At 43.7% G+C, this 17,092-nt stretch overlaps 1 protein-coding gene across 2 annotated transcripts; it reads right to left on the reverse strand.

Annotated features, from left to right (window-relative positions):
• Nucleotides 1–7,679: 7,679 nt before the first annotated feature.
• Nucleotides 7,680–15,159, reverse strand: LOC128939537 (glutathione S-transferase-like). 2 transcript variants are annotated; one of them, XM_054280565.1, is made up of 7 exons: nucleotides 15,070–15,159; nucleotides 13,875–13,988; nucleotides 13,170–13,221; nucleotides 10,119–10,251; nucleotides 9,115–9,256; nucleotides 8,290–8,421; nucleotides 7,681–7,969 (listed from the first exon to the last, which is right to left on the reverse strand). In XM_054280565.1, exons 2-7 carry the CDS (start codon nucleotides 13,959–13,961, stop codon nucleotides 7,850–7,852), a joined length of 666 nt encoding a protein of 221 aa, XP_054136540.1. In that variant the 5' UTR covers nucleotides 13,962–13,988; nucleotides 15,070–15,159; the 3' UTR covers nucleotides 7,681–7,849. The 2 variants fall into 2 exon arrangements, with proteins under 2 accessions (XP_054136541.1, XP_054136540.1); XM_054280566.1 differs by lacking the exon at nucleotides 15,070–15,159 and having other exon boundaries at nucleotides 7,680–7,969; nucleotides 13,875–13,986.
• Between the last annotated feature and the right edge of the window lie 1,933 nt (nucleotides 15,160–17,092).

The raw sequence follows: 17,092 nt of genomic DNA on the forward strand, positions 1-17,092 counted from the left end.
CACCAACAGTCTGATTCACTTAGGCTATCACAGACTTCCTGGTGTTCGTATACACCAGGAGAGGTTATGACACTCATTTCATCTGGTCTCTCATAAGTCGTCCCATTTATCATCCGGCACCCTACCTTGATTTCTTCTCCTCTGATCCCTTGAAGTGTCTACAGTTCCTGTTCCTGCCATTCCTGCTTCTCATATACCTGATCTCCATGAATTACTACAGTGGATAGTTTAAATCTTTTATCTCAGAAGGTTCTCCCATGGATCCAGTATACAGATTAAATGCCTGGGACCCAGGCCATTCAGCATTTCTTTGGATAGAGGTACTCTCTAGTTCTTAAACTTCGGTTATAATTACATACAAAACAATTCTGTAAACCAAAGTATGAACTACCCCCGACTGCAATATACTCACTTTGCCCGAGTAAGTTTTAGTCTCAGTTCATTGTCTCCTGGTGTCACTCTCCAAGGGACTTCTAGGGCTTTCTTCATTCCAGAGTGATGGATCCAGGCATTCTGCTCCTTGATTTTGATTGCAGTGAAGGTGGTGAGAAGTACTTGCAGTGGTCTCTCCCACTGTGGTTCCAAAGTCTTCTCTGTAAGAGACTTAACATATACATCATCCCCAGGCTGTCTAACTCCCTGCTCCGAGTTCCAGCCACATGTTTCTCAATTTCTCTGAGCTGTTTGCTTAAAGCCACCATGTAGGTGGCCAGTGTTACTTCTCCAAAGTGGGTGGACATTCCCTTTTGTATTCCATACAGTCTTCTATAAGGCATTTCAAAAGGACTCAGCTTTCCTTTAGCCCGAATTTAGTTCGAATTTGCAATAGTGCCAGTGGAAGAGCTTGGGGCCAGGGTAGATTAGCTTCTTGCCCCAGTCTTACAATCTGCTGCTTAATCGAATGATTCATTTTCTCCACCTGGCTGCTTGATTGGGGCGGCATGGAGTGTGAAGTTCCTAATCTATGCCCAGGTGGCTACTAATCTGTTGCACTGCTCTGGAAATGAAATGTGATCCTCTATCCGAGGATATTGTGGCTGGAACTCTGAAGCGTGGTATTATTTCTTGTAATAATACCCTGGTCACCTCTTGAGTTTTGACAGTTCTGGTGGGGAATGTTTCTGGCCACCCTGAAAATGCATCTATCAATACCAGTAAATACTGATACCCCCCTTTCCTTGGGAGTTCTGAAAAGTTAATTTGCCACTGCTGTACAGGCCCATGGCCTCTCCCAGACTGACTGAGTTTCGGCCTGGGGGTACTTTTGGGGTTAGTCTGGAGGCAAGGATCACACTGTCGGCTTACCTGAGTGGCAGTGGCATATAAATTCCTGACAACGATTCTTTCAATCAGATGTATGTTCTAGAAAGCCTGTGGAAATTACTACTTCAAAGTCAACACTTCATCTCAATGCACTCTGTATCACTGGCAGCCTTGGTCATTTTGGGAAAGGAGCTACACTTTATAAAAGCTTTTAAGTAGTTAGGCCCCAGTGTGTTTTCTAGTGCCCTTCCTTCACTAGTGACCACGAAAATGGAAAGGAATTACCAGCTCTCTTTCAATGGTAGCCCACCCCTTGTGGTTGTATGTCTCTTTTGATTAATGTTATTGTATTCTGGCTTACCTTTGAGGAAAATCTGCCCATAATTATCTCACCTTTTGCTGCTTTCTTTGCCTCTCCATCTGCCAGCTCATTTCTTTCCTCCAATTCTGAGCTCACTCTCTGGTGTGCCTTAATATGCCTTTTCAGGCAGCTGAAATGCTTCCAGCAGCTGGATTGTCTCTTCTTTCCCTGTGAGGTCAGCAGTCCCCTCTCCTTCCAGATGGCTCCATGTGCATGCACAACTCTGAATGCATAATTCGAGTCTGTATAGATGTTTATTTTCTTTTCCTTTTGCTGTTTCTAAGACATGGGTCAATGCATTTATCTCAGCCTTCTGTGCAGAGGTACCTGTTGGTAAGGGTCCAGACTCTATTACCTCTCTGCAGGTAGTCACTGTGTACTTTGCAATGTCGCTTCCCATTGGCAATGTAGCTGCTCTCATCAGTGAACCAGGTTGTCGCAGACATTTTTCCACAGAAATCCTTTCTTTCAGATTTCTGCGTCTTCTGGAAGGCAGAGGCCTCAGAAGAGAACGTAAACAATTATTATCAGATGCTGTGGAATGCAACAGGGGCACCTTGATTGGCTCATGTTCCCATGTTTATAATTGGAGGCCAATCACGGGTGCAAGCTAGGGACTGAGTCCTTGGACACAACTTTGTTAGAGAATTCTTTCTTTCTATTCTTAGCTTAGCAGCAGCTCTGCAACCTCTCTCTTTATTCTTATTAGTATAGTTATAATGTATTATATATCATATATCAATAAACCCAGCCTTCTGATCAAGAAACAAGATTCACCATCTTTCTCTCACCATGGAGACATTCAACAGGACTCTGTAATACCAGGTCTCTGCATCGTCCAAAGGAGTGTCCTTTAAGTCTGGGCAGCTGGAGTAGGTAGCTTCAATGGTCTCCAGGCAATCATGGTGTACTGCTTCTCCTTGATTTCCACTGAGAAAGGAAGCTGGGTTGACAATATTAGTCACCACTACCTCTACATCATCTTGCTCCACCATGATGGTCTGGTATTTCAGAAACCTCTGTGGTGAAAGCCAGTGGCCACCCTTTACTTCCAGTACTGCAGATGCTGTGTGGGACACTAGCACAGTCATTTTTGTCCCAGGGTAAACTTGCGTGCCTCTTGAATATTCAGCACGACTGCTGCTACACCTCTGAGGAACCTGGCCATCCTTTGGCTGTTGCATCTAGCTGCTTAGAGAAGTAAGCAACTACCCTCAGGTATGGACCCAAGTCCTGAGCCAGTATTCCCAGGGCAATTCCTTGCATGGGAAAATAGAAAGAATGGTTTACTTACATCTGGAGGTCCTAAAGCTGGAGCCGACATGAGGGCACTCTTTAGCTGGTGAAAGGCCCGTGTGGCTCCTTTTGTCCACTGGAGATCTCTGCTTCCGTCAGCAATAAGAGCATAGAGGGGTCTGGCGAGCAGTCCATGATTATAAACCCACAGCTGGCACTACCCTGCCATGCCTAAGAAGGTTCGGAGTTCCTTCATTGTCTGGGGTTTCGGGGTTTGGCATAGGGCTTCCCTGCCTTAAAGTCTGCTGCTCAGCACTCACTTCTTACCCCAGGTAGATTACCTTCTGTTTCACTACCTGTGTCTTTTTCTTTGAGACTCTGCATCCTTGGAGTCCTAGGAAATTCAGAAGGCTTACCCTCCAGGCCACACATGCTTCCCTCGTCCGAGTGGCTATTAGAAGATCATCCACGTACTGCAACAGCCTCTTTTCTTCTTGTGGAGCTTCCCGGGACTCTGGGTCTTTGCAAGCTGTTCTCCAATCAGAGTGGGGAATTTTTGAAGCCTTCAGGCACATGGACCATGTGAGCTGTGTTTGAATGCAAAAATTTTCTGGCTGGCTTCGTGGATAGGGAGGCAAAAGAAGGAATCTCTTAGGCCTAAAACAGTGAACCAGGTTAGCTCAGGTGTTAAACAAGTTAGTAAAGTATATGGATTTGCTACCACAGGGTATAAATTCTTTGTTATCCTACTGACAGCCCTCAATCCAGTACTATCAATTATTGGGCTGATTCCTTTCCTATCTTCCTTTTGAGGGGGTACTGCTCAATTCTCACTGGTTGTGCTCTTCCTTAAGCTTGATTACTATGTGGGGGCATTTTTCACCCTCCCTGGTACAGCAGAGGCCCATACCTCCAAAAATACTTATTTACTTATTCTAACATCTCTTTACCAATGTCTTTCTTAATTTCAATGACTGTTAATATTAAGCCTAACATCTTTATATCATTTGCCTCCAGAGTAATCTTTCTCATTTGAGAATGTTTAGCGAATTGTACAAAAACTTCTAAGTACAAATGTTACTTTAAAGGTTTGCAAAAGTATGCCTTCTCAGACTGGTCAGTTGTTCCCCATACTACAACATAAACATTCTCCACAGGTACTAAAGCTTTAAAACTGAAATATGGCCCCTTTATCAACTAAAATTCCACCCTTTTCTTTCTTCTGATCTCACCGCCTCTCACAGAGGGGTCTGTTACATCCTAGTTCTGGATGAAATTGAACGGCCAGGAGGGGGATGGGTTTGAGTGGGTGTCATGGTTTGGGCACAGTGGGTATACTTTTGGAGCCTAAGTCTTCTTCCCTTTTGGGGAGGTCATCTTTATCCTTCCTCCCTTACCTTAGGAGGAGCCTTTAACAAATCATATGTACTCATTTTGTGAACTGTAATCGCTTTGCGTTTCAGCATGATAATCTTTGTTTGACTTCATACATTGCTATTTTATGCTGCATGCTGAACAACACATTTGATTTGTCTTCTCCTTGCTTTGTTTTCCTTTTCAAGGGCCAAGACCAGAGGGCGGTCTGATCCCACAGTCTCTTTGCCATTCTGGGTGATTTCTTAAAACAAAAAACATATCAGCATACAAAACCTCATCCCATTTACCTTCCCATTTTAAAACAGTATTAACTGCAATGAGGTATTATAAAACTTTTTATTTTCTGAGCTGCCTCTACTGGCAGCCTTATTCCAGTGAGGCTCTCCCAAAAGGGGCTAGTTCAGGAACCTCTTTGCTTTGGTTAGTTCTCATTATGTCCTTCACAGTAGTTTCCCAGTCTTCCTCCCACACTCCCACACACAGCTCCAGGTGGCAGGTATCAGACGTGATTTCCCACACATGAGCTTTAAGATCTTAGGTTCTGAATCAGCTTGATCAGAAAACTTTAATTTACACTCGGGGCATGTGCCCTGACGCTTATTAGAACAGCAATACCAGCGTCTCTCACAAACTCTGCACTGCAATAATACCAATGCAGCGTGCCAGCCTCTTGATGCACCAAAGGCCTTCAGGAATTGCCTGCAGAGGCAGGCTATTCCGTTTATTATGGGGAACTCTAAATCCCCTACGGCAGGCTGTTCCCAGTCCAGACTTACGATAGTACCAGCTGAAGTCTCATAAACTCATTCATCTCTTCTATCTAAACTCTGTTTTACAAAATATCAGTCTTTTCTAGTTCTCTTCTTGCACAATCTAATAAGCACTGTGTCTCCTTACACTCGTTTTACTGCCTTGCAAAAAGGCTGTGCTTGTCACAGCCAAAACTCTGATATGCCCGCAGACACAGACACATGTGCACCCCCCCCCCCTTATCTCAAATTCACTAGAGCCAAGGCTTGAATTTCTGTGGCGGGGAGAATTCTTGGAATTCCTTTAATTCACTTTACCATAGTTAAACATAAATCACCATACCATAGTTTTTCTGTGTAAAATCCTACTCTTGTTGCAAACAAAATCCTAAAATCTCCACAAACACTACTATACAATCCCAGAATCAAATTACCATAATGCAGTGGAAGAAAATCACCAGACAAAATCACTGGGAAAGGGCATATCTCTCAAAGTGCCTACTTTTCTCAACACAACACAGCATACCATAATTCAGCCTTTACTCACATCAGCTTTCCCTGGACACAATCAAAATAACAGCATACAGTCCAGAGATCAAGTCCAAACATCCAGGGCAAAGGAACTCTCTGAGCTCGTACTCACAGTTGAAATGTACCAAATCTGCACAAATCACTACATTTAAACACAATAAATACCATCACTGATGTTTCTCCACTTGTTCCGCTTCTCTGCAGGGCACTCCCTGCCCCCAGAGCCTGCTGCAGCCAGCACCTCAAGCTTCACCCGGCCGCTTCAAACACGGGTAGTACTCACGCCCCCGCGCCATGGGTGAACTCACTTGTTCGCTCTCTCTTTCATACACCACACACTCGCACGATTACAAACACAATAAAATTAACCACACAATATATTAACCATACAGTGATAGAGTGTCCGGACACCACACACACACACACACACACACACACACATACACACACACACAGAGGTTCACTCGACCCACCCCCAAGGGTTGCTAGCACTCTGCCCTATCAGACAATGAACCTCCATCTCTAATCGAGCTACTCCATCAGCTGCATCCACAGGCTGAGCACCCAGACGTCTCTGAGTGATTTGCTCCCTGTCTCTCTTTTCTCCCAGGGGCCCCTCAGTACATACCGTATCCTCCGCTGGCCAGCAGGTCCTTGTCTGTCCTCGCAGGAGGCAAGTCGAAACGAGCGGAGTCCCACCAGGAAAAAAATCCTAGGGCGCACCTTGGAGGTCCGTCTATCCCCCTGCCCCTGCGGGGACAGAGAACACCTGCCTGGCTCGCCATAATGTTTTGCAGATAAAAGAAGAAAACCCCACAATTTGTGAAAGTTGTAAAGCTGGTATGTTGTATTGCAGCGCTGGACGCATGCGGAGATTGCTCTCTTTAAAAAGGCATGCGTACCTCTGAGAACTTCAGGTCTCTTTTTATCTCCCTCTCAAATACATATGCATACAGTTTCACAATAGGTTCATACATATTCATTTTTATGGATTTCGCATGACATTTGCCGCTAGTTCCTTTTTATCAGAAAGAATTCTTAGGTCAGGTTGACCTGCTCCCATAACAGTTTCTGTCTCTCTTTATCATCTTCTGTCTCCCCCCCCTTATCTCTGTCCTTCACTGAAGTAACTTCACTGAGCTTAGGCCTTGCAGTCAGGCTAAATAACTACGATTTCTAACCACAGACTCAACTCAAAAATGTACATTTCACCTAAATCAAAATGGATTTCTATCCTGGAAAATTTCCACTTTGCTTCAGTGAAGCTTGATCCAAGTGATTAAAATGAACAACTTGACTACAATTAGTAAAATATTTGATTTAATATAAAGTGATGTAACTCAACATGAAATCCTACATTCCAGGGTCTCACTAAGACCTGACATGATCCTGACTCCTCCTTTCTCAATAAGTTTTAAACTGGCAACAAGCATTTGTTTCTCAGAGTCTGCAAAGCGCTTTTAGCTGCTGAAATAGATCTCCTGATAAAGGAAATATGGGTGAAGCTGCATTACAAGACTTCAAGTGTCTAGTGCCAAAGCAGAGATACAGTAGGAGCTCTGGTCCAAGGATATTCCAAGTTAAGCTCAGAGGAAGGAAGAATCCAAACTTTCAGCCTCAGCTAACCAGAACCTGCAGGCTTTTCCTGGCATTTCCCAGAAAAAAATACAGGACCTCTTACGTTATGGGTGCTTAGTTGGAGGCAGACACACAACACGGACTCACCGAGCAGTCCTCAACAAGCCACGTGTTTTATTGTTCAGAGTTTCTTCTATAGGCAGCTCTAAACTACCGGAACTCAGCTGCTGCTTGGTCTGGGTCTTAACATAGCCCAGCACTCTGGCCAGTAATGTCTCTGCATTTATGGTTGAGAGGGATTAGTTGGGGTGCTCTGTTTAGGTTCAAATCTATCCTATCACTCTTCATCTAGGGAGTTATTTATCAAATAAGAAGAAGCAAATAAGGTTTCATGTTCTAGCCAGACTTATTTGTCCAGCTACAGACTAGCTGTATTGCAAAAAAGACCTACTCTTTGGGATAATCACTCCTAATTTTCAAACAATTCTTGGGAGTGTCAGAAAAACAGAACCAGACAGATCTCAGGCATAGAAGTAGCAGCAAGAAATCAATGAACAGCCAGGTTTTGAGTATCGATAGTAAGAATTTATTTCAGGTATTCTCTTTAGTTATTTAAAGCATTCTGTGTGGCCCAATATACCCCTTATTTAGCGAACTATTGCCTTTCCTGGTAGGATCAAAACTTGTTTTCCAGTGTTTTCATTATTTTCCCAATGTCAGCAAGCACAATGGAATAGTTTCTACAGCTTTAGACTCAGTAGAAAATTTTGATCACTTTGGGTAACTCTTCCTCGGTTATTAGCGGTTTCCTCTGGCTGCCAGGCTGCAGGAATTTCTTTATTGTGGGGATATTGCTTATTCTTCCTTTGAAACTCTACAAAAAAAAATCAAAACAGCACAGTGCTTAAGAATCATTGCAGCAGTCAGACATTGCAATGTTATCCATGCTCTGAAAGTCACATCACAAATTCATGCTGCAGAAGAAACTATACGCTTCCACTCTTATGCTTTTGGGGTTATAATGACAGAAGGTTCCAAAAATGCAAAAATGAGTAGCTGAGGCCAGCTACAGTACGTGACACATTTTAGTATTTTTCAAGTCACTTTTGACCCACTCACTCCCACATGTTTCCAGCCACTTTAAATCAGCAGTCCTTTCCTTTCATTCTATATTCAAATTGCCCAGTCTTTTACCTGCAAGAGAGGAAATTTGGCAAGTATATCAGGTTTGCACTCCTCTGCCATTAAAATGATTTCAAGTAATTGAACATCTGCCCTGCTCAGCTGGTTGCCAACCAGAAAGTCTTTTCCATGGTCTTTCAAAACCTAAAAACAGAGAACAGAAGCAGATCATGTCTCTTCTCTGTTAATAAAATATAAAATGATATAGAAATATATAAAATATAACTTTTTCTGTTCTTCTCTCATAAAAAATATATCTTCAAAGCAGGGTCACACATTGCACAGAGTTGTCACTGAAAGAAGGAAATGCAGGTCAAACACCTGCAGCACAAACAATCATCTGAAGGCACTGCCACCCTAGGCATCATCAATCAGCTCTTTCACTTCTACATTCCTGTCTGGCAGCTCAGTTGGGCTCATCTTGCCTTGCCTGCTGTAGCTGCACTGAAGGCTCAGCTGTATGAGATACAGGAGGAACTGCAATGCTTTTACACAGCATGTATGGTACAGGGCCGTTTGCCCTTCAGGAGGAGACTTGATGTCAAAGCTGGTGCTGTAGAGTCTTTTGTCTGAAACAACACACACACTGAAACATGGACATTTGGGGAGCTCTGTGAGTGCTGGTTTTTGCAGCTGTACATCTCTCCCAGATGTGAAGTGCCCTCTGTCCCCTCTGTATTGTCCTATCTCCACCTTAATCCCAGCACCACTAAAAACCAGAGCATTGATTTTCCAGGGGTAGCTTCTCTTCTGCTTTCCTCCATTAAACCAGTGTGCTTCCAGATTGGAGGTTCAAGGTAACAGCATCAATTGAGCTACAAGCTCTTTGCCACAAACCTTCTCAAAGACTGGGAAGTATCTGTTTTCAGCCTTGTCCATCATATTTGCAAAATTTTCATCCCTTTTGCCTGGGGGTAAGTAGCCATATTTCATGAGTAACTCATTCAGATCGAACATTCCTTCCACGTACATATCGATTCTGAAAGGAAGAGATCCACTTGGTCAGGTCACACAGTAGGTCTGAACAGCAAAATAACTCCTGGCACAACCTCACTCAGATGCTGGGAAATCTCTGCCCCTTCTATCCCACACACACACACATACCCTGGCAAAGATCCCCCTGGAATGCAGTTGCACTGGGGCCAGGCAGGGGGGGAGCTTGGGGCAAAGGCAAATGCAAAATTCCTAGGGAAACCTAAAGACTGTAGACACCCACTACTTACTGGGACTGATTCTGCTCTGGAATATGGCTTTGTGAACCTGACTACAGAATTCTCACGTGTGCCATCCGGCCTAGTGTTAAAAATCCAATAAGACAGCCTAAGTTTAACAGCAGCTCCATACCATTTCAAGCAAATATCTTGACACATGTGTTTACCAGTGCTTATTAAGTTCAACCATTCAGTAATACCTCAAGTGAAAACATGAGCCCCAGGAGTCCTCTCCTTTAATAACCTGTAATTAAATCTCTACTAATTCCTGGTTATTAGAGAGAGAAGGGTTTTTGTTCCCTTAAAAGACATTGCCCTGAATGTGAGGAGGGTAAAATGATGCTGCTGACAACTGCAGGAGAAAATGAAATGCAGCATCAGTGGGACAGTCTGCCCCCCGACTGTTTTCTTCTGATAAGTGCATGGACCTCTGACTGATGGTTCCTGGGCTCGCTTGCCCTATGGAATCCAGCTGGCTCTCTCTGCTGTAGACATCAGCTGCAGTCACAGTGATCTCGTGCACTGCTGCCCTCTCCCACTGAATCGAGCTGGGAGCTGGATACCCTTGTGTTTCCCTGAGCTACAGGGTGGGCTGGGGTCCAACAAGCAAAGGTGGTACTGTTACAGTACAGGGCTCTCTCCTTCACGTCCTTCCCGTAGAGGTTGTACTTGGTTGATATGTAGTTGGCAATGGCTCTTGTCTGCACCAGCTTCATCCCGTCCATCTCTACCATCGGCACTTGCTGAAAGAGCAGGGATCCATCTAGGCCAAAGGGAAGAACACAAGGAGAAGTTCAGTCCCTCAGTGAGAACCACCCACATGTGTTAGGCAAAGTGAAAACACGTATTCCTTTTCATTTAGAATCTGAAATCAATCTCGATGGATAAAATATCCCAAGATCATCAAATCCAATTTTAAAACCAGCAATGCCTAATTCCACCACTAAACCCTCTCCCCAAGTGCACGTCTACACGCAGTGACTCAACCACTTCCTTGGGCAGCCTGTTCCAATGCTTGACAACACTTTTGGTGGCAACCTTCCTCATTCTTACAGGAAGGTGTGGAAAATGCTCACCATACAGCTGTGACATGTTAATAACTTAACAGTATAGAAATAAAGTTGTGGGAATTTCAGATTGAGGAAACAGCCAAAGGCAGAACTGGCAGCTGTCACACACTGAAAAATACATGCACTGTATGGCCCTAACACAGATGATTTTCATGGAGGTTTATAGGGATGAGAAGGACTGAAGGATCTGGTCCAGCCAATTTCTGTCATGTTTTGCTAAATACATCTGGACTTTCTAAGTACTGGCCAACATATAATGTGAATACTAGTGAATATATAAATAATAGTGAAAAGAAAAGCAAAGAAGATCTTTGTGACAACTTTTTTGACTTTACAAATGGCAGCCTCTACCATCCTACCCTTCCTTATTCTAACATTCTCCACCTGCAAAGCAGGCACTGGGCCGGCCCTACCAGTAGCCTACACCCGACCCCATGGCTGGAATCACCTAAACAACTTCAACCTCCTACAATGCTAAAAATCCTCGCCCCAACCGCAGTACTCCTCCCCTTAACCCTCCTCTCCTCACGCAAACACCTATGACTAACATCACATAATACAGCCTACGATTCGCCACCGTCAGCCTCCAATGACTCACACCAACATACTACCCAAAGGCCTAACCCCCTGAACATCCATTGACCAAATCCCCTCCCCCCTGCTAGTCCTTTCATGCTGACTCCTCCCCCTCATAATCATAGCAAGCCAAAACCACCTAGAACAAGAACCCATCACCCGCAAACGAATCTTTGCCACTACAGTAATCCTAGCTCAACTGTTCATCCTTCCAGCCTGGTCGGCCTCAGAGCTAATGCTCTTCTATATCGCATACAAAGGCACCCTAATCCCCACCCTCATCCTCATCACACAATGAGGGAACCAGCCAGAACACCTAAATGCTGGCATTTGCCTCCTATTCTACACACTGGCCAGCTCACTCCCACTACTAATTGCCATCCTCCACCTGCACAATCAAATCGGTACACTATACTTCCCAATACTCAAACTTTCACACCCTACATTAAACACTTCTTGATCAAACTTTTTGACTTTACATCTGTCTAGGCATGAAGTGGGAACAATGAGAGACTTCCATGAGATTCCTGCAAGACCCAAATATCTCTTGGAGTGAAGCTGGAGCCATGCAATGCTTTTGCTAGCACAGAGAAATCTTATCTTAGCCTGAAAGATGTAAAAAATCTTCTCCAGAAAGAGAGGTATCAGACCAGAGAGTCAGCAAGAGTTTTTGCTTGATGGAATCATATTTCTTGATTCAGATGACTGATCAGATATGTCCCTCTTTGTAAGGGTGCATTTAGCATTCTGCTTGTGTCCCAAAATACTTTTTGAAAGGCAGCCTGTTACATAGGGACCAAGTCATTATTCCTACAGGACAGCAGGACTGCAAATGCTAACCCAAGATCAGGTTGCTTTTCACAGGCCAGGTGAAGAGCACAGACATGCAATTTGGTTTGGAAGAGACATGATTATCATGGCCAGGAAGACAGAAGTGGAAGCCAGCACGGAGGGTTGTTGCCTTGGGAGGCAGGAATGCAGCAGAGGAACAGGTAAACTCGGAAATCTGGAACTCTGTTTTCTTAGGGATCATAAAACCACAACTTTGAAGGCAACCTAAGATGCTAATGACTTTCAAGGTGATCTGAAGACAAAGGCCTCTATGGCCATAGGATGGAAAGCAGTGGTCACAAAGTGAAGCAAAGGAGTGAGACCTCATGGGAGATGACCCCTGGGTGCCAACTGTAGGGGCTGATCTCTGGGGCCGTTCGGGTCCCATCCGGCTGCTCTGGACCCCCGCCCATCCCAGCCTTTACGAGGACAAAAGGAAAAGACTCGAGGCTCTCTTCTCCTCGGGACCAGAGCCCTACTTTATTCCTTGACACGTGTCACCTGGAAATCCAGGCAACATCCCTGGGGAAAAAGAGGAGGAATGCTTGATGGTGGGAGATTTCAAACCAGGGAATGGAGGGTGGAGGTAAAGAACCACAGGCAGTGGGATACAAGTGGGGAGGGGGAGAGGAGAGGAGGAGACCAGGGAGAAGCCACTGCTACTGGGGCTCAGGGGGCAAAGGGGAGAAGGAGACAGACCATGTGATCAGTGCAATTTACCAGACACACAGTGCAAAACAACAACTAAATGAACTATTTAGTGCAATACAACAAAGGAGAGTCAACCATCAGGACTTCAAGAAAGGCTCTTGGACTGTGTGGGTTGTCCAGAGAAGCTGTACATTCTCCATCCTTGGAGATACTCAAAACCCAGCTGGGCATGGTCCTGGGTAACTGGCTGGAGGGGCCTTGCTTGAATGGGGGAGGTGGAGTAGATAATCTTGAGAGGTCCCTTCTGACCTCAGCCCTTCTGGCATTCAGTGAAGGTTGAAGCACCTGGGTGGATGATATCACCTAACACGGCAGTGTGCAACTCTGAGAGCTCATGTACAATACTGTATAAGCCATTTTCTTTGTAAGGCACTAAGACTTCAGAATTCTTAGGTGATCTCAGACAAGCAATTCTAATTCTAATTCTAAATTAATTTATTATTTTTATTATTATTAATGCTGTTTGTATTATCGAAGAGTGAAGGAAACTTACCCTTCTGTAACTTTGTCAGATCCTCCTTTTTTTCCAGGTAAGATTCTTCAAACTGCAGGAAGGAGAAATGTTCTATTGTTATTCCATGATTTAGCCTCTCCTCCTTTAGGTACAAAAGGCCTAAAGTGATGTGTTTTGGGCAATTTTATATTTCTAAAACATAAATCATATTTGAAATCTTTCGGGCACATTGGCCTTCACTGTGACAGAAACCCTTGTATTTGAAACACACAGATTCCCATACACCATCTCAGGTTTAGTATCAGAATCTGTCAGAGGTAAAAAATTTACTTTGTGATTTACAATATCCAGTACGTTCAATGGCAAACTACATCGAGGCAGCAATAATAACCTCTTGCTGGTTTGGACATTGGAATTTAACTGAAGGTACTCAGAGTTGCAGGTGCTTGACCTCTGTAATCAGAAGATTAGGAAGCCAGGTTCTGCTGCTGGGGTTCTAAATTTCTTCTCTCTCTAGCTACAGGGGAGGAGCATTTCTGGTGCTACCTGCAGGCTTTGCACACGATGCATGCAAGCGAGACAGGAACTTGCCCCCTGCTTAGGGCAAGCTCATGGGCCCTGTTGGCCTGCTCAGCAATGCACTGAAGGCAGAGCTTGAAACTGCTGCTCAGTCACACTTTTCAGAAGGAACAGTAGAAGCACATATTTGTCACAGGATCTCAGTACAAAAGACCAGAAGCAAACCTCAACCCCAGCTGCTGCCAGGAGCCACCGAATTGGTTCCATGCGGCCACGTCCATTGAAGTAGTGCAGCTTGGGTTTTCCAGACATGTTTCCACCTGCCTGATTCCCTGGTATCTGCAATGAAGAAAGCAGGGTTGCACAATAAACATTCACAATCCTGGATTAAACTCTCTAATTTGCTTTCAAAGTTGTCTTTTTTGAAATCAATGATTTATCATCCAAGACTTGAATTAATCAACAGTGGAGGTAAAAGTTAGAATATATTGAGAGACTTCCGCGTATCATTCTGCCTTCAAATATTACTTACACATGCAGAATGTTTAAGCAGAACTCTGTACTTACAGCAATTGGCCCAGAGAGAAAACCAGTCAACCAAAACAGTTTTCATTCAAAGTGTTCTGTTCTGACGAGAAAGCTGCTTGTGCTCATTGTGCATTTTTGCATTATCTCAAAACACAGTTACTGTTTAATCTGATACATGCTATAAACTCAGCAATTGCTCTGCTTTCCCTAGAAGCCATTATGCTCCATTATAACCAGCCAGGAAGGAATCCTTTCCATAACTCAATCCCTTTTACAACACTCCATGCTTCTGAAATGTCTTTAGACAAACCTCTAAAAAATGGAAGTTAATTTTGCCTCTGGTAACATCAGATTTGCCTTTACCACAGGCACAGCCTCAGGGCAATGCTTGCTTGGTCCAGTTCCAACTCTGCTGGAATTTCCAGCAACAACAGCTTCTAGGCAGGCACTTAAAGCAACAACAGTTTCAGAGCAGACTGTCACCCACCCCACTCAGAACCATGTGTGCACATCAGCCACAAACACACCCAAACAGTGCCCAGCCTGTACCAGCCTCACAGCTATTGACACCCTGTCAGCAACAAAGCTGAAGCCTTAACAGCAGCAAAAGGAAAACAGCCAAACCACCACCATATTCCCCTTGTAAATAGAATGTCAGCTTCTCTACAGTAGGAAGGAGGAGGTGAGAGAAAACACTCCCCACTTGTTGCATCTGCACTTCTTTTTCTAATTCTCTGCACCTCAAAAGCAGCTGATTAAGAATTAACATTTGGTACACATAACCATGTTAGTAAAGAAAGTACATACACACATTTATTCTATAAGACCCATTCAATGACTGAGTTTCACATACAACAACTCCCTGCATGTCCAAATAAAAGAACCCACTTACCTTGTGCACAGTGGAACTCACTCTAAGCTCTCAGCCGTTCTGTCTTGAGATCATATATCTCTATAGCCCCTCCCACACCAAGTATTGCCAACAATTCTCTGCAAATGGGAAACCTCTTTCTCTTAAGCAAACAAAACCAATTATCTCTATTAAGTTACTTCTCACCTACAGAAAATAAAATCCTGACTAATGCTGACAATGTAGATATGTAAGGTAGATGAGAGGTCATGGTCATTGGAAATATCTGTCCTAGCACAGATGGTTATATGCCTCCTATTTGCTAGTTTAAAAAAATTGTAATGGCTGAAAAGCTCAGTTGAAAAGAATGCTGCAATGCCAATCACACTTTTATTCTAATGGCTTTTGGTTTTTTACTTTTTATACATTGCCACTTTACATAAATCACATCAACTAATTCAGCTCAAATCTGTCACAAGCTTTTATGCCTTGCTAAGTGTATATTCCTTCAGGACACTTCTGCTCAATTTCATCAACGGACATTGGGGTCAGTTTTTACATTTTTTCGTCAAAAACGTTTCCCTGAAATTGACTCAGTGTAAATACACACCAAAGAGAACTGTGAGAGACAATGAAGTGTGGTATCAGAAGTCAAATGGCCCTCTGCACTCCTGACTGTTTTCTTTTGCCAACTGTTTTGACTTACGATGTCAATACAGAGCAATCCTCCTTGCACCATCCTGCCTATCTAATCTTCGTGGTTAATATTGATGTAGGCAGTACCTGCAGTCAAGGTGAACATCCACGTGCAATATTTGGCTGAATTACCCTGTACGTAGCAGTGAGCAGGAATATTCTTCTTAAATTACACAGGGAGGCTGTATAAATTGCAGTGTGTCACACAAAAGAATTGGTTGTTACAGTAGGAGGGACTTTCTCCCTCAGGTCCTTCCTGGACACTAGCTGCAAGTCTGAACGTTTCAGTGAGGCAGGAGAGAAACAGCTCCTGCAACAACCCTCTATAATACATTCTTTGCTGCTGAAAAATATTGGGGTTTTTCCTTTTTCATAAAAATAAAACTGGTTCCAGCTGCATGACATTTCTTATGAAGAAACTGTTGGCTTTACCGAGACTTACATAGCCCTGAGATTGCCCAGCTGAAAACTGACAGTGCTCCAGTTGTAGCTGGATTTAGGGCACTGACTCTTTCATTTACAAACTTGGTTTATTTGGGGTTTAAGTAGTATCACAGAATCTTAGAATGGTTTGGGATAGAAGGGACCTTAAAGATCATCTAGTTCCAACCCTCCTGCCTTGGACAGGAATACGTTTCACTACATAACTGCATATATTTATCAAAGCTCAACAGTCTTTTTAACCTCAATAGTGGGGTTTGATTTAAGTGATTAAAATGAACAACTCCAGTACATCTTGTATTTGTTTAATACAAGTTGTTTTATATAAACTTGGTTTAATATACAGTCACATAAGTCAATATGCACTCCTGCATTCCAGGGTCTCACTAAGACCTGACATGATCCTGAATCCTTCCTTAACAAGTTGTACCTGCTGACCAGTATTTGTTTCTCAGAGTCTGCAAAGGGCTTTTAGCTGCTGCAATAGATCTCCTGATAAAGGAAATATGGGTGAAGCTGCATTACAAGACTTCAAGTGTCTAGTGCCAAAGCAGAGATACAGTAGGAGCTCTGGTCCAAGGATATTCCAAGTTCAGCTCAGAGGAAGGAAGAATCCAAACTTTCAGCCTCAGCTAACCAGACCCTGCAGGCTTTTCCTGGCATTTCCCAAAAAAAAATACAGGACCTCTTACGTTATGGGTGCTTAGTTGGAGGCAGACACACAACACGGACTCACCGAGCAGTCCTCAACAAGCCACGTGTTTTATTGTTCAGAGTTTCTTCTATAGGCAGCTCTAAACTACCGGAACTCAGCTGCTGCTTGGTCTGGGTCTTAACATAGCCCAGCACTCTGGCCAGTAATGTCTCTGCATTTATGGTTGAGAGGGATTAGTTGGGGTGCTCTGTTTAGGTTCAAATCTATCCTATC

This window comes from Melozone crissalis, unplaced genomic scaffold (genome assembly GCF_028551555.1).
Source record: "Melozone crissalis strain CALT ecotype California unplaced genomic scaffold, PUWL_Pcris_2 ptg000027l_1, whole genome shotgun sequence".
Classification (NCBI taxonomy): domain Eukaryota; kingdom Metazoa; phylum Chordata; class Aves; order Passeriformes; family Passerellidae; genus Melozone; species Melozone crissalis.